The sequence below is a fragment of the Geotrypetes seraphini genome, chromosome 1 (assembly GCF_902459505.1).
Source record: "Geotrypetes seraphini chromosome 1, aGeoSer1.1, whole genome shotgun sequence".
Taxonomy (NCBI): domain Eukaryota; kingdom Metazoa; phylum Chordata; class Amphibia; order Gymnophiona; family Dermophiidae; genus Geotrypetes; species Geotrypetes seraphini.
The window spans coordinates 409609691-409635603 of NC_047084.1; the positions used below are offsets into that span (position 1 = coordinate 409609691).

General features: G+C 43.9%; 1 protein-coding gene across 2 annotated transcripts in view; it reads left to right on the top strand.

Moving 5' to 3' along the window:
* Positions 1-25913, top strand: part of TMEM38B (transmembrane protein 38B) — a 107184-nt gene that overhangs the window by 71301 nt on the left and 9970 nt on the right. For both annotated transcript variants that reach the window (XM_033918538.1, XM_033918529.1), the window contains 2 exons: positions 6533-6620; positions 20386-20503. In XM_033918538.1, the coding sequence (XP_033774429.1) occupies positions 6533-6620; positions 20386-20503 (206 nt within the window). The remainder of the gene's footprint in view (positions 1-6532; positions 6621-20385; positions 20504-25913) is intronic.

A 25913-nucleotide genomic window follows, 5' to 3' on the forward strand; every position in this document is an offset into this window, starting at 1 on the left:
CTATGTTCTGTTCCAGTAGGAACTTATCCAACCTTGTCTTGAATCCCTGCAGGGTGCTTTCCTCTATAACAGCCTCCAGAAGGGCGTTCCAGGTTTCTTCCACTCTGAGTGAAGAAGAACTTCCTTATGTTTGTATGGAATCTTTTCCCTTCTAACTTTAGCGAGTGCCTTCTCATTCTCTTCACCTTGGAGAGGGTGAACAATCTCTCTTTCTTTCTTTACTAAGTCAATTCCCTTCAATATCTTGAATGTTTCGATCATGTCCCCTCTCAGTCTTCTCTTCAAGGAAGAAGAGGCCCAGTTTCTCTAGCCTCTCATTGTACAGCAACTCCCCCAGTTCCTTAACCATTTTCGTTGCTCTTCTCTGGACCCTTTCGAGTAGTACTATGTCTTTTTCATGTACAGTGAACAGTGTTGGACACAGTAATCCAGGTGGGGGCATACCATGGCCCAGTATAATGGCATGGATAACCTTTTCAGATCTGTTCGTGATCCCCTTTTTAATCATTCTGTTTGCCCTTTTCACCACCGCTGCGCATTGCGTGGATGGTTTCAGTGACTTGTCTACAAGTACTCCCAAGTCTCTTTCCTGGGGGCTCTCTCAGAGTATAGTACCGGACATCCTGTATTTGTTCATATGATTTTTGTTACCGACATGCATCAGCTTGAACTTATCCACGTTGAACTTCATTTGCCATTTCGCTATTAGTTGGAGCAGTTCAGCTATAACCCCTTTCAGTTCCTTGATTACCCTCGGGTGGATGCCGTCCGGTCCCGGGGATTTATCATTTTTAAGCCTATCAATCTGTCTGCATACCTCCTCTAGACTGACCGTCGTCCCTGTTAGTTTCCCATCTTCATTTACTGTGTAAAGCCTATCAGCTTCCGGTATATTGGATATATCCTCTTCTGTAAATTCAGATGCAAAAAACGCGTTTAGTTTGTTGGCGATGACTTTGTCCTCCTTTAGTACTCCCTTTATTCCCTAGTCATCTAACGGCACCACCGCTTCCTTTGCGGGTCGTTTCCCCTTAATGTATCAAAAGAATGGCTTAAAGTTTTTGGCCTTCTTGGCTATTTTTTCTTTGTAGTCTCTTTTGGCCCCTCTTACCGCCTTATGGCACTTGCTTTGATCTTTGTTTGTGCTTTTTCCAGTTTTCTTCTGTTTTTGTTCTTTTCCATTCCTTAAACGAAGTCTTCTTGTCTCTGATCGCTTCCTTTACCACTACAGTGAGCCACGCCGGTTCCTTGTTCTTCTTCATCTTGATACACGGTATATATAAATTTTGCGCCTCTGTGACTGTGTCCTTAAAAAGGGACCATGCTTGCTCTATCGTATTTACAGTGCTTATGCTCTTCTTAATCTTCTTCCTCACCATGACTCTCATCCCTTTGTAGTTCCCATTACGGAAGTTCAGTGCCGTGGCCGTCGTTCTGGACTGATTTATTGTTCCTGTGTCTAGGTTGAAGCGAATCATGTTGTGATCACTGTTTCCCAGCGTCCCTTTACTTCTATACCCTGTGCCAGTCCCCGTAGTCCATTTAGAACTAAGTCTAGAATTGCATTTCCTCTCGTATTTTCCATGACAAGTTGTTCCAGGAAGCAATCGCCTACAGCATTCAGGAACTTGATCTCTCTACTGCAGCTGGAGTTGCCTTGGTTCCAATCTATCCCCGTATAATTGAAGTCGCTTATGATAACTGCGTTGCCTCCCTTGCATTCATGTTTAATCTCGTCCGTCATTTCTTCATCAGTCTCTTCGGACTGCCCTGGGGGTCTGTAGTAGATGCTGATCTTCATATCCGTTCCATTTGTTCCCGGTATTTTGTCCCATAGAGACTCTACCTTATTGTTTGTTTCCGGCGTGTTCTCTCTAGTAGACCTTTCTGTCCTACTTTGTCTCTGCAGTATAGCTTGTATTCTGGTAGCACAGTGTCCCAGACGTCTTCGTTCTACCATGTTTCCGTGATGCCAATGATGTCTAGGTCATCTTTTTGTGCTATAGCCTCCAATTCCCCCATTGCGTTTGTGTACATACACTTAAGAATGCGGCTTGTTACTTTCTTGCACTTTCTACCTCCTTCTGTCTCCTTTGCTTCTGTCCTTTCGATCCTCCGGGATTTCTATCGTGCCTATGATCTGGTGAGTCTTCCTTACAATCTTCTTACACAGTATCCTTTGGGTATACTGTTTCCCGAACCATCGTCTCTTGGTTGACTGTCGGCTTTCCCCTTCTTCCTAGTTTAAAAACTTCTCAATTTCCCGCTTGATGTTACTTGCAAGTAGTCTCATCCACACTTTGACTGCCTGCAGTTCTGTCTACCTCTTCCCGTCAGCCCTGGGTACCAGTAAGATCTCCGAGAATGCTACCATCGGTGTTCTGATCTTCAGCTTCCTTCCTAGCATCCGGAACTGGTCCTTTAGTGTTTCCTTGTTGTAGTTTCTATTGCTCACATCATTTGTCCCAACGTGGATCACCACCATATCTCCTCCTTCCGCACTGTTGATGATCTTGTCGATGCAGCTCACTATATCCTCCGCCTTGGCTCCTGTTACCAGTCGATCCTGTCTTCCTCCTGCTATGTGGCTGTCAACTTGTCGGATGATGGAGTCTCCCACGACGATTACTGTCTTCCCTATCTTCTCTTTTCTCTCTAGCTGCAGGTCTGTGTCCTTGGTGTACGTCCATCTCTCTAGCCACAGGTCTGTGTCCTCGGTTCACTTCCATCTTTCCTCCTCCCGGCGTTGGCCTGCACTGGACTCATCTTCCTGTGGGTTCCCCCTGCTGATTCCAGGTCCAGCAGCTCTGTCATCTAGTCCTTTCTTGTGATTTTCCTCATATCTTATTTTTTTGGTGACAATTAGCTCACTCTGCTCTCCAGTTGCCAGATCTTTTTCCCAAATGATTCCAGTTTAATTTTAAACTGTGCCCTTAGTATTAAAAAAGTCATTATTATTTATTGTCAAATTGGCTTCAGCCTACCACAATAATAGCATCAGGGTGAAATCCCCGGGTCCGGACGGAATCCATCCAAGGGTTCTGAAGGAATTAAAGGAGGAGATAGCGGAACTACTGCAGCAAATTTGCAATCTATCCCTGAAAATAGGCATGATCCCGGAGGACTGGAAGATAGCTAACGTTACGCCCATCTTTAAAAAGGGATCAAGAGGTGACCCGGGAAACTACAGACCGGTGAGTCTGACCTCGGTTCCAGGGAAAATGGCGGAAGCACTGATAAAAGAAAACATCTATGAACATTTTGAAAGAAACAAACTTCTGATAACCAGCCAACATGGTTTCTGCAAGGGGAGATTGTGCCTAACGAACTTATTGCACATCTTCGAAGGAATTAACAAACGAATGGATAAAGGAAACCCCATAGATATCATATATCTAGATTTCCAAAAAGCCTTTGACAAGGTGCCCCATGAAAGCCTACTCCAGAAACTGAAGAACCAAGGGGTGGAAGGAGACGTACATAGATGGATCAGAAACTGGTTAGCGGGTAGGAAACAGAGGGTAGGAGTGAAGGGCCACTTCTTGGACTGGAGGAGGGTCACGAGTGGGGTCCCGCAGGGCTCGGTGCTCGGGCCGCTGCTATTTAATATATTCATAAATGATCTAGAAACTGGGACGAACTGCGAAATAATAAAATTTGCAGACACAAAACTATTTAGTGGAGCTCGGACTAAAGAGGACTGCGAAGAATTGCAAAGGAACTTGAACAAACTAGGGGAATAGGCGACGAGATGGCAGATGAAGTTCAACGTTGAGAAATGTAAAGTATTACATGTGGGAAACAGTAACCCGAAGTACAACTATACGATGGGAAAGATGTTATTAAATGAGAGTACCCAAGATAGGGACTTGTGGGTAATGGTGGACATGACAATGAAGCCGACGGCACAGTGCGCAGCGGCCGCTAAGAAGGCAAACAGAATGCTAGGCATAATCAAGAAGGGTATTACAACCAGAACGAAAGAAGATATCCTGCCATTGTATCGGGCGATGGTGCGTCTGCATCTGAAGTACTGCGTCCAATATTGGTCGTCGTACCTTAAGAAGGACATGGCGTTACTCGAGAGGGTTCAGAGGAGAGCGACGCGTCTGATAAAGGGGATGGAAAACCTTTCATATGCTGAGAGATTGGAGAAACTGGGTCTCTTTTCCCTGGAGAAGAGGAGACTTAGAGGGGATATAATAGAGACGTACAAGATCATGAAGGGCATAGAGAGAGTGGAGAGGGACATATTCTTCAAACTTTCAAAAAATAAAAGAACAAGAGGGCATTCGGAAAAGTTGAAAGGGGACAGATTCAAAACGAATGCTAGGAAGTTCTTCTTTACCCAACGTGTGGTGGACACCTGGAATGCGCTTCCAGAGAGTGTAATAGGGCAGAGTATGGTACTGGGGTTCAAGAAAGGATTGGACAATTTCCTGGTGGAAAAGGGGATAGAGGGGTATAGAGGATAGAGGATTACTGCACAGGTTCTGGACCTGTTGGGCCGCCACGCGAGTGGACTGCTGGGCACGATGGACCTCAGGTCTGACCCAGCAGAGGCATTGCTTATGTTCTTAAGTGGTCTGTGTTTTTCTTCCATACTGAATGCCAGCTATCCTTGCATCTTCAGCTCTGGTGTCACCCACATGTGGCTGATTATATCCTGCTTATCCTTGTAGAATGTAAGCTTATTTATCTGTATCATAGGTTCTCCTTGCACACCAGGATAAATCACACACAAACACTCCTGTCTCCCCTTACAGTTGAAATAGACTAAGCTTTGGGACAGACTGAGGGGGAGGAACAACAGTCACACAGAAGAGAGGACCCACACTTGCCTAGATTTTTTCTAAACTCTTCTGGGTTCTGGGAGAGCAAATATAGGCCCCTTTTACTAAGTCGTGGTAGAGGTTTCTACCGCGGCTTGGGGTGCTAAATGTTCCAATGCTGCTCTGACGCTCATAGAAATTCTATGAGCTTTGGAGCATTTAGTGCTCTGGGCTGCAGTAGAAACCTCTACCACTGCTTAATAAAGGAGTGGAGGGGGAATAAGCTGGAGCACTCAGGGATGATGTCACTCATGTTGTTAAATATACCATACTGTCAATAATAATAATAATAATAATAATTTTATTTCTTATATACCGCTATACCATAAGTTCGAAGCGGTTTACAAAGAAGATCGTGCAGTGTTTACAGCAGGAGACATATGTTTACAACAAGATACATATGTTTGGAACAGGAAATAAGCTAGGAATTGGAACCAGGGATTTGAGATACATAGGCTAAGTTGAAGAGTGTGCATAATAAGTCGGAATTACAATGAATAATATACAGGGAATTACAATTTGGAAGCGATAATGGGGGAAGTTTACAGAGAGGAGAGGATATTGCAAAGAGAGCAGGAACAAGATACAGGAACAGGAGATGATTACAATGCGATACAGGTTAATACAAATTGAATAGGATATTACAAAGTGACCAGGAACAGGAGAAGTTTACAATACGATACAGGTTAATACAAAGTGAGCAGGTTTACCATAGGACAAAGGAGAAAGTCTGTTACAAGTAAGTACAGTAAACGCTCAGCTATCCGGCACCCATAGGGATTAGTGGATGCCAGATAACTAGTTGCTTGGGAGTTACTGTAAAAATAGTTTTGTCTCCCCACCTCACTCTATCATCCCCCCACCCCCACTTGTTGGTCCAGCATCTGTTCTTCCCTCACTTTCTCTTCCCCCTTCTCACCACTTTCTCTCCCCCCGTATCCCCTCCACTTATGGGTCCAGCATCCATCCATCTCCCCTCATCTGCACCTTGCTGGACCTTCCCCCCACATTTCTGGTCCAATCCTCCCCCCCCAAAAAAATATGCCCTCCTGTGTATTGGTCTGGCATCCTGGATCTCTCTCACCGAAGCAGCAGCAGATCAGCAGAGGCAGCGCTTTAAGCAGGCTACTCTTGTCCAGCCCCGGCAGGGCCTTTCCTCTGTTGCATCAGAAGTGATGCATCAGAGGAAAAGATCCTGCTGGGGCTTGCTGCAAGTAGTCTATTTTCAGTGTTTCCTCTGCTGACCGACTGCCACTGCTGCTTCAAGGGAGGGAGGGATGAGGGGGGCTTCACGGCTCAGGACCAGTGCCGCTGCTGCTGCTTTGGGAGGAGGGAGGGGGTGTTCATAGCTCAGGAACGCAGCCACTGCTGCTGCTTTGGGGCTGGAGGGAGGGGATTCATGGCTCAGAACCGCTGCCACTGCTTCGGGACTAAAGGGAGGGGGGTTTGCAGCTCAAGACTGCAGCCACTACTGCTTCGGGGTTGATTTTCTTTTGCCGGTTGCTTGAATAGAGGTTAATCGGGATTCTGCTGTAACCCTACGTTTAGTTGGTTTATCATAGATAAAGGAACTGGAGAAGCATGAAGCATGAAGTGATTGTCAACGCTAGTATTGTATTGCTGTTAGCATATCCTGCTAGCATTTATACTGTACTGTGCAAGCTCAGTACAAAATCTCACTCATAGTTTTATATTTTAAGGTGCTGGTGGTGGTCTAATCTCCAACTTTGAACAGTTGGTTAGAGGTGTTTGGAAGCCTGAAAGCAATGAACTGCTAAAGATGTCCTAGTAAGTTATGAAAACAATATTCAAATTATTTTAGCGATTGATTGTTTCAGTATTCTAGTTAGGAACTTTTTAAAAATAAAATTAGTAACACTAGCTGATTAAACATACAAAAGTGTGATGTTAATATGAACAAGTAAGGAAAACATGCAGCAGAATGTGGCTCATGGAATTCTTTCCAACCCCTCTTGTTTGTGTGTGGGAATGCATGTATGAGTGCTGTGTGTCTGCATTTTTGTGTTAGTCTCCTGACTTGGAAAAGAGAGGGATGGTTTGAATAGAGGTGTACCCAAACATTCTGTTGGTTTGGAAAGAATTTTTATAAATGAAACCAAGTATGATAATATATTTAACTATTAAATGTTACTGTTATCAGATTTCTAAAGATAGATTTAACCAGTATTGTGTTGCTTTTTCTCCGCTAGATGGCAGTACACATTGCAACCAGTAGCAACCTATGTGGTTAAATCATTAGATGTTACTATACAATAACAGTAGTAGGTTTCATGGTACAATTTATAACAAATATAGTGAAAGATGAGTCTGAATCACTTAAGGGGGAAGTCATCAAGTTACAGTAACAGTTTGCCCTGGAATCAACTACCATTTACACTACGATCTTGTGACCACTAACTCCAGTTCAAGAAACTTCTAAAAGCATTTCTGTACCCATACAATGAGCCAACCCTGAAGTAACTGAAATGATAATTGTAAAAGCCAAATTCTAAACTGTCTAATGCAACTCCTAGGGCAAAACGAAGAACCGCCAATGCCCTCCTTATAACTATATATTCTTTAGCAACCTTCCAGACCAGCATAGGTTAATCTTATAAGCGGGTTATATCTCATCATGACCAGCAGGTGGAGACAGAGACAAAACTTTGGAATAGTACATATCATGTGACTCCTCCCTAATTACCTCAGTCTTCTCTGTCTCCAGCGAGTGTGGTGAGCTGTACCTATCTCCCTTGGCAGGGCTGTTGGAATTTGTTTAGGAATTTTTGTCCCCTTTTTGGTGCTGGATTAAGCTTGGGTGGACCCTGTTTGGGGGTCCATCCGACCTTGAGGGTGTCAAATCTGGCGGGTCTCGAATGGGGATTCTTCCCCCCTTTCCTCCACCTCCCCATTTTTTAGAGGTGCCTCAATGGTAAGCCTTACCCCCTGGTGGGTAAGGCTTAATGTTTAGAGAACCAAGGGGAGTCTGTTCTGTAGCGACCCAACGGACTACCTGGTTCCTACAAAGTTTGAGATTCAAAATCAACTTTCCCAAATCCCAACTTCAGCCCTCACAGAATCTACAATTCATCGAAGCTGTTCTGGACATTGTCCAACTCAGAGCATTCCTCCCACAACAATGTCTGGAAGCTCTTCTTCAACTCTGTCATACAGTGTCTTCCCGCTCTTCCATCTCAGCAACACACATGATGGTGCTCCTGGGTCACATGGCCTCCATAGTACATGCGACTCCTTTTGCCAGACTTCACCTCAGAATTCCTCAGTGGACCCTGGCATCTCAATGGACGCAAGTTTGCGACCCACTTTCTCGACACATAACAGTCAGTCCTTCATTGATGCAGTCTCTCCATTGGTGGATGCTCTTTTCCAATCTCTCCAGAGACTTGCTTTTTCAAACGCCCCCCCATCAGAAGGTCCTCATGACAGATTCTTCGACCTATGCTTGGGGCGCTCATCTCGATGGTCCCATCCCAGTGGGGGATAGGACTACCTTAAAGTGATGGACGCAGTAGTCTCAGCTATTGCTACGCGGCATACTGTGCCCCTTGAAGGCAGTTCTGTCTTAACAACTCTGAGGAGCGTAAGTTGGAGACCATTCTTAAACAGAATTTTGATGTGTCTGCCTTGGGGGTCCAGACAGCTATTTGTGCGGGACTGGTGGCTTGGACCATGTTTCAGTGGGCCGAGTGGGTCCTTGACAGTGAGTCTGATGGCCAGGAGGTGGCGAAGATTCAGTTGGCTGCCTCTTTCCTCTCAGACTTCTTACAGACGTCTGCCAAATCCATGGCTGCACGTCGGACTTTCTGCCTTCGGGCTTGGTTGACGAATGCGGTGTCCATCACTAAAACTCTCTAAATTTTCTTTTTCAGGGGTCCTTGTTATTTTCCAGAGGTTTTGGACTAGCGTGGGACTGCTCCCTACCCAACCTGAGAATCCTTCCACCGGTTCCCCCACTGTCTGTCCTGCCCAATGACTCTGTGCCCGGGCCCCCTCTGGTTCCGGTGGGTGCTTGGCTGGAGGTGATTTGGGACGGTTCTCTGCAGTTTGCCCATTCTCTGCCAGATCATTTTGTAGCTTCTCTTTGTCAGGCAGCGTGGAAGAAGCAGGATTTTTGCCAGAGCCTTAAAAGATTGCATTTTCCTTTGCCCAGCAGCTTCCCAGACTCCTTTCCCTCCTCCCCTCCTAGCAGCATCTCTCATCCTTCTCTCCAGGTCTAATAGCAGCTGTCCCTTTTTTCCCCTTGCCCTGCAGCTTCTTAGACTTCTTTCCCTCCTCCCCTCCCAGCAGCATCTGTCCTTCTCCCTCTCCAGGTCCAGTAGCAGCTGTCCCTTTTTCTCCTTGCCCAGCAGCTTCCCAGCCTCCAACAGTGGCTTTCTCCCCTCCCAGCAGCTCTTCTTACTTGCCAGCGCAGCAATTCAGGAAGGCAGCCTCGGGTCCTTTGTTGGGTCGCGCCGCCTCTGAGGAAAGAGGAAGTTGCATCATCAGAGGCAGCTGCGACTCAGCAAAAGCCCCAAGGCTGCCTTCCTGAATCGCTGCGCTGGTAAGTAAAGGAGAGCTGCAGAGAGGGGAGAAAGCCACTGTTGGAGGCTCCCCATGATCTCTCCGGCCCAGCGCAGACCAGCTGGAAATAACTCGTCGATCTTGCCAGCCCTGCACGGACCAGCAGAAATTTCCTGCGGACCGGCACTGGTCCGCGGACCGGTGATTGAAGAACAGTGGTGTAGTGTGTCTGTCATAGAGGGCTTAGATTGATCAAAAGGTATGGGTATGGGAATGGTAATGTCGTCTGCATAGCTATAGGAGATTAGACCTAGTTTGTCCAGGTATGCACTGAGTGAGGCCGTATAGAGATTGAATAGTGTGGGGGATAGCAGTGATCCTTGGGGTACGCCGCAGGGGTTGGACTGATTTTTCTGTGTCTGATTTTACTCTGTATGTTCTGGATTTTAGGAAGCTTTCAAACCATGAGTATACTTTATCTGAGATACCTGTTGTGTCCAGAATATGTAGTAGAATGTCATGGTCTACAAGGTCCAGGTATGTGGGCAGGTCCAGGTATGAGCAGCATTTTTGTCCTGTGCTGAGGTATTGTCTAGTTGTGTCCATAAGGGAACCTAGTAAAGTCTCTGTGCTGAAGTTGGTTCTGAAGCCCGATTGTGTGGGGTGGAGTAAGTTGTGGTCCTCTAGATAGCTAGTGAGGAGTTTGGCAACTAGTCCTTCTGTTAGTTTGACGTATAGTGGTATTGAGGCAATGGGTCTATAGTTGGATGGTTGATCTGTTGAACCTTTTGGGTCTTTTAGGATCGGAGTGATGATGATTTCGCTGAGGTTGTTTGGGAAAAGGCCATCTATGAGTGTAGTTTGTATCCATTGTAGGAGCAGAGCACGGAAGTTTGTGCTGGAGGTTGTTAAGAGATATGGAGGGCAATGGTTGAGATCACAGGATGCGTGGCTGTATTTTTTGTAGTTTATTGAATTCAGGCCATTGTACATTGGGGAAATGGGATCAAGTTCTTTCTGCTGCGGTTGATTCTTTTTCTGTGGGATGTATTGTGAATTCCATTAGGTGGGTTGGGTACCATCGAGGGTTGCTCTGGCATTTGTAATTTTATTCTTGAAGTGTTCTGCTAAGATGGTGGCTGAGGGGGGAGGGTGTTGTTAGTGGTCAGGTAGGGTTTGGTGTCAGTCAGATCTTTTAATATTTGGAAGTTTTTTGGTGTCTTGGGTTTCTGTGCCTATTAGATTGGAGTAGTGTGCTTTTCTTTTATCCTTTAATTGTAGTTTCTATTGTTTGTTGATTTTTTTCCAGGCAATTTTCATATGTTCTAGGTTAGTTTTTCTCCATTTTCTTTCTAGTACTAGGCAGACTTGCATGGTCTGTGTCCTGTATATGGCAATTTGGTTTATGATGGACTGGGGAGAGCTTTGATGGAAACTCCAGTAATTTAGAACATGAGGAAGGTGCTGAGGAGCTTTGATGGCAGCTCCAGTAGTTGGAATCCAGGGTATCAAACTTTAACAGTAGCTCCAGGCAGATGTCTGTGGTCTAGCATCCAGTAATATATATATATATATATATATATATATATATAAAAAGAAAAGACATTCAGGTCTTTATTTGCCATCATTTACTATATTATTATGAGATGAGAGAGGACAGATACTGAGGAGCTGCCGACTGAATACACTTGTAGGTTAGTAAGAGGAGTTTTAAGGAATCAATGAAGTTACTTGAGGAGAAAGGTAACATGGGCATAGTGACATTGATGGAATATGAAGCATTCGGCAGAGTTCTGAAGGGGAGAGAGATAGTTTAGTGGAAGGCCATCACTTGAACCCTCCCCGAACTTTGTGCAGGCACCAGAACAGATGGATATGCATGTCAGAAATGGGCCTAATCTGACTCATGAAAAGCACTTCAGGATCTGAAGCAAGTACCACAGACATAACACTCCTATATCAGCTCTGTCCAAGATCAAGGCCTGAGTTTGTAACTATCCTCATTATAGTGTGCCACAACTCCCATATCTATGATTTGGAAAGAAAGGGGTGAGGGGAAGGGCTTTGGACAGCACCCTCCAGTGACCAATAGAAAAATAGCCAGCATATCACACCTATTACATTGTAGCCACTATGGCAGGGTAAATAAAACAGTAACCCAAATCAAACCCATGGCCTCTACACTGAGGGCACACATCCCTAAATCCCTACACATGTACCTGACAAAGAAATTTTCAAGGAAGACAGTACACTGACCACAGAGGGCTGTGAGAGCACACATTACTATACATATGAAACATAGAAACATTAAGGCAGGAAAAGACCATATGGCCTATCTAGGCTGCCTAACATGCCATCTACTATCTCCTCTTCTCTTAGAGATCCAATGTACTTATCTCAAGCTTTCTTGAATTCAGTTTCAGATACACTTTTTTTCTCCTCCACCAGGAGGTTGTTCTAAGCTGGTGACCTCCTCCACGGGCAAATATAGGAGACCCCCCCCCCCCTTTTCAATCTCTTCATCTTCTCCTTCTTCTTACAAACAGGGCAGCTATACATCAACCCCTCAACTCGCCCTGCGGAACAGATTCCAGATTCTTCAGGAAGGAACTGCCGATGAGGAACAGGAACAGGAGCAGGCCCAACACACAGCTCCATCTCCAGGGACAACTGACCGGCTCCCCCCAAAGAAGCGCAGAGTAATAGTCATCGGGGATTCCATGTTGAGGGGCACCGAGGGACCAATTTGCAGACCGGATATGCAATCTAGGGAGGTCTGCTGTCTGCCTGGAGCCAGGATACGAGATGTCACCGCCAGTCTGGATAGACTACTCACGCCCCGAGACCACTTTCCTATGCTTCTTGTCCACATAGGAACCAACGACACTGCCAGGAACACACCGGAGACCATCACCAGAGACTTTGGAACACTGGGTGAGAGGCTGAAGCGGACAGGAGCGCAGGTGGTTTTCTCATCGATCCTCCCAGTTAGAGGCAAGGGAAGAGCCAGAGATGAACGTATCCTGAGGACGAACGAGTGGCTACAGGGATGGTGCCGGGATATGAACTTCGGATTCCTAAACCATGGGGAAGCGCTACAAGGACTTCAGGGACCAGACGGACTCCATCTGACCAGTAGGGGTAAGAACGTCTTCGGCCACCGACTAGCCCGCCTGCTTCACAGGGCTTTAAACTAGGTAAGTCGGGGGAGGGTACCCATTCACATATTAGTGCAGAAAGGAATTATCCTGATGAGGTGAGTCGAAACTCCGCTTCCATGTCCAAGGTAAGTACCCACATTGCAAACAGTTCTTTGGGAGTCACACCGACTCGGGTAGGATACGCCTCACAGGGACTTAGCAAACACAAGATATGGAGGGCCATGTATGTCAATGCACACAGTTTAGGTAACAAAATTCTAGAATTGGAGGCTGAAATAAGGAATGCCGACCTAGATGTGGTGGCAATATCTGAAACTTGGTTCACGGACTCACATGGGTGGGATATGGCTATACCGGGCTACAATCTACTTCGTCAGGACAGAGAGGGCAGGTTAGGAGGGGGGGTAGCTCTATACATTAAAGAGGACATCAAAACCACCAGGATCACAGATGTCAAGTACACCGGGGAGTCCCTCTGGGTAAACCTGGCAAGAGGCAGAGAAAAATGCCTGTATCTAGGTGTGGTATACAGACCCCCAAGACAACTGGAAGACATGGATGCAGAATTAATTGAAGACATAGAGAATATCACTCTACGAGGAGAAGCTGTACTGCTAGGGGACTTCAATATGCCTGATGCAGACTGGAACTCATTTTCAGCGACAACCAGCGGTAGCAGGAGGCTCTTAACCTCCATAAAGGGAACACGTCTCAAACAAATGGTAACGGAGCCCACTAGGGCCCAGGCGATCCTTGACCTGGTACTCACCAACGGGGAAAGCGTCTCAGAGGTCTCAGTAGGAGATACGCTAGCCTCCAGCGACCACAACATAGTATGGTTCAACCTTAGGAAAGGCTTCCCTAGATCAAACACGAAAACAAAGGTACTCAATTTCCAGGGCACAGACTTCGCACGCATGGGAGATTTCGTCCATCAGACGCTGCAGGACCAAGCGGAGACCGATGATGTAGAAGCTAAGTTGTTAACACTGAAATCAACCATACATGAAGCAACTAGCCGCTTCATAAAATCAGTAAATAAACGACAAAGAAACAATAAACCCCAATGGTTCACCGCGGAGATCTCGCACCTCATTAAGGAGAAGAAAAAAGCGTTTCTCTCCTACAAGCGCACGGAGAAAAGAGAGGCAAAAGTAGAATATAGGACCAGGTCTACAGCGGTCAAAATGGCAATTAGGGAGGCAAAACTTCAAGTGGAAGAAATTCTGGCAAAAAACATTAAAAAGGGGGACAAATCCTTCTTCAGGTATATTAGTGACAGAAAAAGGAACACAGGCAGGATAGTACGCCTTAGAAGACCGGACGGAAGTTACGTGGAAGCAGATTCCTATAAAGCCGAACTACTGAATGAATACTTCTGCTCAGTCTTCACCTGTGAGGCACCGGGACACGGTCCGCAGTTGAAGGCAACACAAAGCACAGAAGACCCGTTTCAGAATTTTGAGTTCACACCAGGTGAATTTTACAGTGAACTGGCAAGACTCAAGGTGAACAAAGCCATGGGACCAGACAATTTGCACCCAAGAGTGCTCAGAGAATTGAGCGATGTCCTGGCGAAACCGTTGGCTGAGCTATTCAATCTCTCCCTAAGTAAGGGGAAAGTTCCCCTGGACTGGAAATTAGCTAATGTCGTTCCTCTGCATAAAAAGGGTTGCAGGGCAGAGGCTGCGAATTATAGACCGGTGAGTCTCACATCAATAGTGTGCAAACTCATGGAAACACTAATTAAAAGCAAATTGGACACGATCTTGAATGAAGGGAATCTTCGGGATCCCAGTCAGCATGGATTCACCAAAGGTAGGTCCTGCCAATCCAATCTCATCAGCTTCTTTGACTGGGTAACAAGAAAGTTGGACTTGGGAGAGTCTTTGGACATTGTGTACCTGGACTTCAGTAAAGCTTTTGACAGTGTCCCACACCACAGGCTGCTAAGCAAGATGGAATCGATGGGGTTAGGAGAGACACTAACTGCATGGGTCAATGATTGGCTGAGTGGCAGACTTCAGAAGGTGGTGGTTAATGGTACCCTCTCTAAAACATCGGAGGTGACCAGTGGAGTGCCGCAGGGCTCGGTCCTGGGTCCACTCCTTTTCAACATATTCATAGGGGATCTGACTCAAGGGCTTCAAGGTAAAATAACACTATTCGCCGATGACGCCAAACTATGTAATATAGTAAGTGAATGCAGTTTACAGAATTATATGGCGCAGGACCTGCTTACATTGGAAAGTTGGTCCTCAACCTGGCAGCTAGGCTTCAATGCTAAGAAATGTAAGGTCATGCACCTCGGAAGCAGAAATCCATGCAGGACGTACTTCTTGAACGGAGAAACTTTAACTAGGACTTCAGCAGAACGAGATTTAGGAGTAATCATCAGTGCAGACATGAAAACTGCCAATCAAGTGGAGAAGGCTTCATCTAAGGCAAGGCAGATATTGGGTTGTATCAATAGAAGTTTCGTCAGCCGAAAGCCTGAAGTCATAATGCCGTTGTACAGGGCCATGGTGAGACCTCATCTGGAGTACTGTGCGCAATTCTGGAGGCCACATTACAGTAAAGATGTGCGCAGAATTGAATCGGTTCAACGGACGGCCACCAGGATGATCTCGGGGCTCAAGGGTCTCTCGTACGAAGAGAGACTGAACAAATTGCAGCTCTACATTCTTGAGGAACGTAGGGAGAGGGGAGACATGATCGAAACATTTAAGTACCTCACGGGACGTGTCGAAGTGGAAGATGATATTTTCTTTCTCAAGGGACCCTCGGCCACAAGAGGGCAGCCGCTCAAACTCAGGGGCGGAAAATTTCATGGTGACACCAGAAAGTATTTCTTCACAGAGAGAGTGGTTGATCATTGGAACAAGCTTCCAGTGCAGGTGATCGAGGCAGACAGCGTGCCAGACTTTAAGAATAAATGGGATACCCATGTGGGATCCCTACGAGGGTCAAGATAAGGAAATTGGGTCATTAGGGCATAGACAGGGGGTGGGTAAGCAGAGTGGGCAGACTTGATGGTCTGTAGCCCTTTTATGCCGTCATCTTCTATGTTTCTATGTTTAAGCATTCACCAACCTTTCCATGAAAAATGATTTTCTGAAGTTACTTTTGAAACTGACCCCTTTCAGCTTTATCCTATGCCCCCTTATTCCAGAGTTTCCTTTCATACATAGGTATTTAAATGACTCTATCTCCTCCCTTCTGCCTTTCCTCCAAAGTGTACATATTGAGATCTTTAGTACGCCTTATGACAAAGACCACTGACCATTTTAGTATCCTTCCTTTATCATGTTTATATCTTTTTGAAAGTGCAGTCTCCAAAATTGAACACAATATTCTAAATGAGGTCTCACCAGAGTCTTACACAGGGGTATTATTACATCCTTTTTTCTACTGGCCATTCCACTCCTTGTGCACCCAAACTCCTTCTAGCTTTCACTGTTGCCTTTTCAACCTGTTTGACTGCCTTAAGATTATCACATACTATCACACCCAAGTCCTGCTCATCTTTCATACACAAAAGGTCTTCACCCCTAAACTGTACCATTTCATCAGGTTTTTGCAGCCCAAATACATGACCTTACATATCTTAGCATTAAGTCTTAGCTAACAAATTCTGTACCATTCCTCAAGCTTCACTAGGTCCTTCCTCATGTTCCTCATATTCCTCATCAGGGATATATGCTGTATTGCAGATTTTGGTATCATCTGCAAAAAGGCAAATCTTAAAAGATAGCCCTTCAGCAATATCATGTACAAAATATTAAAAAGAGTAGGCCCAAGAACTGAACCTTGTGGCACACCACTGGTACAGGACCTGAAGCAACATGGATTCACTAGTCAGTTTCTTTGACTGGGTGACCAGAGAATTGGATAGAGGGAGTGCATTTGATGTGGTGTATTTAGATTTTAGCAAAGCCTTTGACAGTGCTCCACACAGGCATCTAATAAATAAACTGAATGCCTTCTGTATGGGCCCCAAAATGACAGACTGAGCAAGAACTGGTTGAGTGGAAGGCGACAGAGATGGTCAATGGAGATCACCATGAGGAAAGGGATGTTACACTGTCTTGCATATTTCTCAGACAGATTCCTTGGCTATACTTTTCACCAAATGAGGGGCCAGGGGTGCCTTCAGGACCTTGGCAGGGCAATATCTGACCTAATGACTCGGCTCTGGATAGGCCCCACTCCCAGATGGCCTACAACCATTGTTCATCTGAATTACTTTGCTCCCATAAGGATAGCATTGGAGGAGGTAGGCTTAACCAGATTTAAAGATCTGATGGTACAAGGGTATATCTATTGCATCGCTTCAAGAGCTGTTATACCAGAGGATCCCTTTTTTTTCCAATATTTTCAAGGTAGAGACTTTCTTCATAAGCATTATATACAAGGGCACCTTAAAGAGACCTTAAAGAGACTGAAATAGTGATATTTAAGTCCCAAATGCACAAGAAGTTGTTATCGAAGATCTATTCTACATTATTAATAATAATAATAATAATAATAATAATAACTTTATTCTTCTATATCGCCATAGTCAGATGACTTCTAGGCAGTTCACACTGAAGAAAGCTGGACAATCAGCGAATTACAAAATGCAAATAGAGAAAGTACAACATATTACAGAAGAAATAGACAGAGGAAAATATAAACTTAGTGTGGCTTCTGTTTAGGAGATAAATCTGTCAAATAGTACAGTTTTAATTTTTTTCCGAAAGGCGCCCTAAGTCAGCCTGGCTCCGTTTGATGTAACCAAGACTGCTGTTTGCTTGCTTGAAACATGAAAGACCTATCCAAAAAGGACTTATATTTACTCCCAGTGATCCTTGGGTATGCAAATAAGTTACAGTTTCTGATTGTCCGTGTGGGGCTGTGTAGCACAAAATGAGGTAGGAGATAGGAAGGAGCTAGACCCCAGGCCTGCTTGAAACAAATATAAGCAAACTTAAACATTATTCATGCCTCCATTAAAGTGTTGCCATCTAATTTCAACAACCTCTGTTAAGCGACAGTGGGAAATTTGGTTGGGGATGCTGGTCCCCAGAGGACTCCTGGACTGTGATATATACCCTCACTCATGCTTTCTTATTCCAAACTATAAACAATATCAGATCATTCATAGGGCATATTGGATACATTCCCGCATGTTGCATATTATGTCTGAGCATAGGGGGCTGTGTTGGAGAAATTGTGGGCAACCAGGCTCTATAGAACACATCTGGTGGGATTGTCCTATTATATAGAATTTCTAGATATTAATTTTAGACTATATCTACCATTGAACTGGAGAAGATTACTGTCAAAATAAAGGAATGTGTATACTGCGTATAGCTTCCCAGCAGATGGTAGGAGGCAAATCACTATCATGTCACAAATTTTATTATTTGCATAGCGAGATACTGGAAGACTGCCCTTGGTCCTACTGTGAAGCTCGGGTAAAGGGAACAAGCATGCACGCATTTGATCATCAATTCCTATTAGATTGTCCCACTTAAGTTATTTTGGCAATTGAACAATAGAGGTTTGCCCAACAATTCTACACCTCATGGTAAAAGGTTATGTAACGGGATGAGAATTACACTCTTCACTGAGGGGAGGGAAATTGGGGGGGGAGATGAGGGGAAGGGAGGTGGGAAAGAACAAAGAGATTAGAGGATATTATGGATGAATAGGTTGTACTTTATTGTTATTATTGTTGTTTGTATTTTATTAAAAGTTAAATTTCTAATAAAGCACAGTAAAAAAATAAATAAGAAGCAATCAAAAACTGGTCTTGGGCGATTCCTTACAATATTTTCCTCAAAGCAGTTTAGTAGGAAAACAGAATATCTTAGCGGACAAGTTGAGCAGACTTCTGCATGAGTGGTCACTCAGCTCAACTACTCTACATAAGATCTTTGCGACTTGGGGGACCCAAGAAATGGATCTCTTCACTTCTGTTAACAATCACACTCTCAGTTGTCTGGAGTTTGGATGATTTTCTCCTCGACTGGCAGAACCAGTTCTGTATGCTTTCCCTGTAATTCTTCTCTTTGGGAAAACTCTACTCAAACTTCGCCAAGAACAACCACCATGATTCTAATAGCACCTCAATGGCCTCGACAACCATGGTTCCCTCTCCTCCTACATCTCACTGTTTGGGAACCCATCACACTTCAGATCTTTCCTACCTTACTGACATAGAAATAAGGGTCTCTCCATCCCATTCTACACTCATTGACTCTCAAAGCATGGCATCTCTCTCTCTGCTGCTAAATACATGAACAATATCCGCACCTGTGTCAACCATCATTGAAGCCTCTAGAAAGCCATCTATTCAGTGCTGCTGTCATTTCAAATGGATTGTTTCACAGTCTGGTGCAATAACAAATCACTAGATCAAATCTTCTGTCCTCTTCCATCGATCTTGGACTACCTTCTACATCTCTCTGACTTTGGTCTAAAAACTAATTCAGTCAGAGTTCATCTCAGTGCTATTAATGCTTTCCACACTCAGCTAGACAAAAGGTGCTTTGTATGTCCTTTAGTTTCCAGATTCATGAAAGGCCTCCCATACTAGGCCTCTAATTAAATCTCCTCCAGTGACTTGGGACCCTAATGTTGTACTTTCAACTCTGATGAAGCTTCCATATGAGCCTCTTTCGACTTCATCCCTAAAACATCTTATTTGGAAAGTGATCTTCCTTGTAGCTATCACATCTGCTTGTTGAGTCAGTTAACTTCAAGCGCTTGTATCTACCTTATACAAGATTCTACCATGTTAGGGTAGTTCTTCGAACTCATTTGAAATTTCATTTAAACCAATCTACAGTTCTCCTTATCTTTTTTTTTCCAAGACCACATTCTCACCTTGGTGAAATGACACTCCACACACTGGATTGTAAATGTGCTCTTGCTTATTACTTGGATCACACTAATCCTCACAGGATTTCAACTCAAATATTCCTGTCATTTGATCCCAACAGACTAGGAGTTCCTTTCACGAAAAAAACCATTTCCACATGGTTGGTGGGCTGTATCCCCTTTTGCTGTGCTTGAACTGGGCTGACACTTGAAAGCCATGTTATGGCACACAAAGTTTGAGCAATGGCAACTTGAGTAGCTCATCTACATTCCACTCCCATTGAGGACATCTGCAAAGCAGCTAGTTAGTCTTCAGTTCATACCTTCAAGTCCCACTACTGCCTAGAGATTTATTCCAGAAGGGATAGTCAGGTCGGCCAGTCAGTTCTACAAAATTTATTTTCCAATTAGAAACCATCTTCCCTCCAACCCTGTTGGTTTTGCCAGGCTTGTAGCAGTTGTCAATAAGCCTCTTTTAAGATGCATGATCCTGGCAGCTAGGGAGTCCCATGTGTGAGAATATGCTACCTGCTTGTCCTTGGATAAAACAAAGTTAATTACCTGTAGCAGGTGTTATCTGAGGACAGCAGGCAGATATTCTCACAACCTGCCCACCTCCCCTGTTTGGCTTCTTAGTTTTTTAACTGAACTGATGGTCCTGCAAGCCAGCAGCAAGCGAGAAGGCACTCGCTCATACACAGTATGTACAGTTTAAGATTTTTCTTTTAAAAGTGACATTACACTTTTGCACTGTCTGTACTGGGTTCCATGGATGACATCAACCACATGTGAGAATATCTGCTTGCTGTCCTTGGATAACATGTGCCACAGGTAAGTATCTTCACTCTTCAGACTACCAGGAAATTTCATCAATATTGTTTGTTGTAAGCAGCGTTATGTACTTCACAGTGCTATCAGTGATAAGGATAAAAAGCTTCTGATGATTTATAATGGAAATTTTTAAAATTGTAAAAATTCCTGTTTTATTTTTGTTTTTATTACAGTCCTGTAAAGGTGACATTGATTGGAGCAGTATTATTCACATTACAGCAAACTCAACATTTACCGGTATCACGTCACAGCCTTATGTTCATGTACAGTACTTTTTTAGTGGTTACAAAGGTAAGAACTTCTATCTTTATCACTATATTCTACAAATATCAGATCAGTAATGTATTATGGCTGTCAGTAATATGAGTTATGGACCCTAACTTGTCAAATGTCATAAGAATCAGTCAGGTATTGCTTGTGTCCTGGGTGTAAAGGTAAAATGCCTTTTTCAGACTGTCAAATACCATAACATGATGCAGCCTGCAGCATGCAAAGAGCTTTCAAGAGGAGAAACAGCTCCCTCTTCCTTGCTATATGGCTTTCTGGGGGGTCTATCACTTATGTAAAAAGTAAGGGAGTGGAGTTTGTGGACATGCAAATGTATATTTTATACTGTACATATTCATATTCATTATGGATGTACTGAAAATCTGACTGGATCAGAGTATAAGGGATTAGGACTTGTATACTGCCTTTTTGTAGTTGTACAACCACATTGAATGCAGTTTACATACAGGTACTCAAGCATTTTTCCTAACTTGAATTAATGCATGCAACACTCAATCCAATCTACCTGCCAAAACTTTTGCGAAAATTTTAAAGACTTTTTGCAGCAAAAAAAATTGACTGATACCATGCACACCCATCCATTGGCTTACCCTCCTTATATATGACAATTATACTATCATCATACATCATTTGGGGACAAGATTCATCTCACGAGAGGATCCCCTGCTCTTTAACAGTTATGCATTTGATGGAGGGGGAGAGGAGTTCTTAAGCTGTGGTAAAAGCTGGCATTTTACTATGGAAGTTACTAATTTGTGGTATCTTTTCACTGCAGTACATGAATAATGCAACTTGCAATCAGCTTTGTAAGCTGCATTATTCTTTCTCCCCAAGGCCGACTCAGACTCCGATTCTCAAAAGTTTCCATACTGATAAGACTTGTTAAAGCAGTCATACAGACATGGATGCTTAGCTTCTGATTCACAAAAGGGTTTTCTGTGGCTGCTACCATCCTCTTAGCAGCCACCAAGAACTCTATGCAAATGCATTACAAGGAATTCATTAGTATTCTAATGAGCTTTCCTTGTGATGCTCCCCCCCCCCCCCTTTTTTTAACAGGGAAAAATTTCTAGCAGGTCGGGAGCTTCTGGTAGCTGTTGTGCACTCACACAACAGCTGCCCCCCCCCCCCATAGTAAGCAGGCAGCCCCTGTTCTCCCTGCTGGCTCAACTTGATCATGGCTTGGAGCGGCAGGGGAAGCCCCAATCAGATGAGCTGGCAGAACTCCCTGAAGTCACTTCTCAACACGAGTATTGCCACAAGATCTTTCAAGATAATTTAGCAACCCCTCAGTGAAATTTTTGCCACTCATCTCAACAACAAGGTTCCTCAGTTCTGCTCCAGACTTAGATAGCACAGCAGACTAGTTTCGGATGCCTTCCTCCATGATTGAGGGAGGACCTTCTGTATGCATTTCCCAGTATGGCAACTCATATGTTCTTATGTTCTCCAATCTCTCTGATAGGGGAATCTTTGCTAAAACTCATTGCGCCATACTGGCCAAGACAAATCTGGTTCCCTCTTTTGCAGTTATCTTCTGAAGATTCTTAGAGATTGGCGTGTTTTCCTACCTTCATCATGCAGAACAAAGGGGTTTCTTCTGCATCTCAACCTCTAGTCCAGTGTCTCTCAAACTTTTTTAGCTCTGGCACACTAAACGGAGCAAATGTTTTTCATGCACATTATAATTGAGATTATAAAATTGCAAAACCAACAAAAAATTAAATTTGAGAGTTATTTATTTAAAGTTCATTAAGCTATTTATAGGTAATTGTAACAACAGTGAAACTAAAGTAGATAGAATAGAATTGCTGTTCAAAGTAATGGATGTGCTTGCTTTTGAGTGCAAATTAACTTAAAATGCAGCTCAATAATCAACAAGGATATTCGCATTTCATCATCTGCCATCTGCAGTCATTCTCTTTTCTTTTTTTTTCGATTTCTGTCAGAGCTGAAAATCCAAGTTCACAAGAAAGATCCAAACAGTAACAAAGCCTTGATTGCTTTGTTGCTCAAGTTAGGATAACTACTGCATAAAAATAAAAAAATAACATTACTTGCCATTAGTTTTCAAGGACCAATCACATCAAAAAATTACACTTGATACTTGTCTGGGTGGTTGTATCCTTATGCACCCAGATGCTCATGACATTGACAGACTCTTGCGTACACGACATATATGTCATCTATTCTAGTGAAGGGAATTTTTTAAATTAAAGTAAAATTTTGGAATCTCTCGTGACACACCCAGAATTTCTTTGGAGCACACCAGTTTGAGAGGCATTGCTGTAGTCCATGGCCTTCACTGCCTGGATGTTGAAAGCTTAAAATTTTCATCCCTACAACTGCCTGATAAAGTCTCTAAGATCCTGCTAGCTTCCAGGAAAGATTCTACCAAAAGGTGTTATGGTTTTAAGTTGAAGAGATTTGACATCTAGTGTGAGGGCAAAGCTTTAGATCAGTGGACTTAATTAATTTTTAAACTGGAGCCACTTTGGATTCTAATGAACTAAAAGAGAGTAGCAAATATCTTCCAATATGTATGAACAACACAGCCTAAGACAGTTTATCATGGCCGATTCAGCAAAGCCGTTTCATCACTGAATTGGCCACAATGAATCATCCGACCTTTTGTGGGGTAGGGAACTGTGACCCCCCCCACCCCTTCCAAATTATGAGCTCGTCCTCCCCCAGTACCTCTTCTCTGCGTCCTGATCACCTGGGGGGGCTATGCTCCCCCACACCCCCTAAAGTAGGAGCGCCCCTATCCCCCCAAGATAGAAGTGCCCCACCTGGCCTACATACCTGTTGAAAAGTTCACCGGCATGAACAGCATCTTCAGCCCCCTGCTCATGCAAGCCTCATCTTCCCTTTGATGTCACATCATGGTCCCGCAACTAGGAAGTGATGTCAGAAGGGAGCCAAGGCTGCACAAGCAAGGGAGTGGAAGATGCACTAACAAATTTTTGAAGAGGTTGGGGGGGGGGGGGCAGAGCGGATGAGATACATCAGCAGGGGAGAGGGGCAGAAAGGAGAAGAGTTGTCAGTGGCAGGCTAGAAGGAGGGAGGAGCAGAGAGAAGAAGAGACACCTGGATTTATCATGGCTAAGTGAGGAATCGTCCCATTCCATCCACAACAGTGCTGGCCAGTATGTATCAATCACATTTATCCCAACTGGTCCATCCTCAAACTTCACTGGGGGGGTATACTCAAGGTTGTGAGCGTTTCCAAATGCATTCTGGTTTGTCTATTGAGAAAACCTTGTACTGTCTTTACCTATTAGCATAGACTCTGTCCCGGTTCAGACAGTTACAAAGGTTAAAATACTAGGGATAATCTTGGATCAAAACTTAACCTTTCATGAACAAATCAGCTCGGTCGTTCGGAAATTCTTCTTTAAATTAAAACTTATACGTTTGATCACTTCACCTCTCGACCCCCCCATCTATGAACATTCTTATTTGTTCTTTAGTAATATCTCATATTGATACTGCAACTCATTGTTTCAAGGCATTACACAGAAATAAATCCAATGATTACAAATTCTGCAAAATGCAGCAGTTAAATTCATTTACCATGCAAAATATTAGACCACGTCACCCCAATCATGCACAACGCACATTGGCTTCCCATCTCGCACCATATCATCTTCAAAATTCTCCTTCTCACTTACAAATTTAAACACTAACATTCCAGCCTTTATTGACAAATATCTGATCCCCTATTCTTCAACCAGAACACTTTGCTCCAACAATCAAAATCTGTTAGTAATCCCTTCCACTCATGAAATATTCTATGATTCCACCCAAAAGGCCATCTTCTCTGTGACTGCACCTACACTTTGGAATGCTCTTCCCCTTCATATTAAGTTAGAACCCTCCCCCCAAAAATTCTGATCCAAAATCGAAACCTTCCTCTTTAAAGACGCTTTCATTACCTGAGATACCTGAGCCCCTCTCCTCTCCGTTCAAGGACTTCTTTATAGCACAACTCAACAAAATACTTCTTTAGAAGTTACCCCTTCCTTCTTGAATTACCCCCTTTTGAATTATTTTTTTATCTCGATGTATTTTTCACTCCCTAATGTTCCTTTCTTCCTGTATAGTTAGTTCTACCTGTCCTGTAACCCCCTTATTATAGCGAATTTTAATTGTCTGTACTTGTATTTGATTATTTTATTTTATACTACATGTTTTTATATATTACTTACTATAAACTGTCTAGACTCTAGATAATCTTTGATAGATGGTATATCAAATGAAAAATAAACTTGGAACTTCAAGCATGTGGCTCTTCCCACATCCACTTTCCCTTCTCTGTCCTGAACCTAGGTGGAAGGATAAAGTAACAGAAAAAAATCCAGAAAGACAATAGGGCTCCCCCAAAGGTCTCCAGGGGCCACCATTGGTGCCCAGGTCTTGCATTGAAGAACACTGTCTTAGATCCTCTCTCTTATCCTACACAAAACTGTTTGAGTACCTTATACATATTTCTGAATCTGTTTTAAAAAAGCAACTCTGTAAGGGTTCACCTCGGTGCAATTAATTCTTACCATCATTGCAAGCCTATCTCTATACAGCCTCTAGTTCAATTCTTAGGAGGTCTGCTGTTAACTAAACCCCCTACCAAACCTCCAACTGCTATGGAATCTCAACGATGTCCTCATTCAGCTGATGAAGGATTAAGCTTCTTTTGAGCCACTTGATTCCTGTCATCTGAAGTATCTTACTGGAAGGTCTTGTTTTTTCGTGGTGGTCATTTCAGCTGAGGTCTTAAGCAGAGTTTCAGCATAACAGCTTAGCTCTCTGTTTGCATCCTAAGGTGGTGTCAGAGTTCCATCTTAACCAGTCAATTGTTAATTCAACATTTTCCCCAAAACCTCATGCCCATCCTGCAACCAGGGTGTAACCAGACACCAAATTTTGGATAGGCCTGAGCCCAAAGTGGGTGAGCATGACAACCCTACCCCCCACCCCACCCAGCATCTCTCCCTTCCTCCTTGGATGATCAGAAGATCATTTAACTATTCCACCTTTCCCCCCTTCCCCGGTACATTAATATCTTTTGGATTTTGCTGGCAGCCAGCAGCAACACATTCCCTTGGCTCATGCTAGCTCCAAGCCTTTTTGCTGATGCAACTTCTTGGCCCCGTGAACAGGAGGTTGTGTCAAAGGGAAGGCTTAGGCCAGTATGAGCAGAAGGAATGTGTTGCTGTTCACTGCCAGCGAAGAACTGAAGAATTTAAAAGTACAGGGTTGGTTAGGGGAGTGTAGTTAAGTGCTTATCTGATTTCCTGGAGGGAGAAATACCAGGAGTCTTCAGTTGGCTTGGGGATACCCGCCAACCACATCATTGCTATGTCACTGCTGAGTGTTCCCGAGTCCACCCAGGCTCACACATGGCTGTGCCACT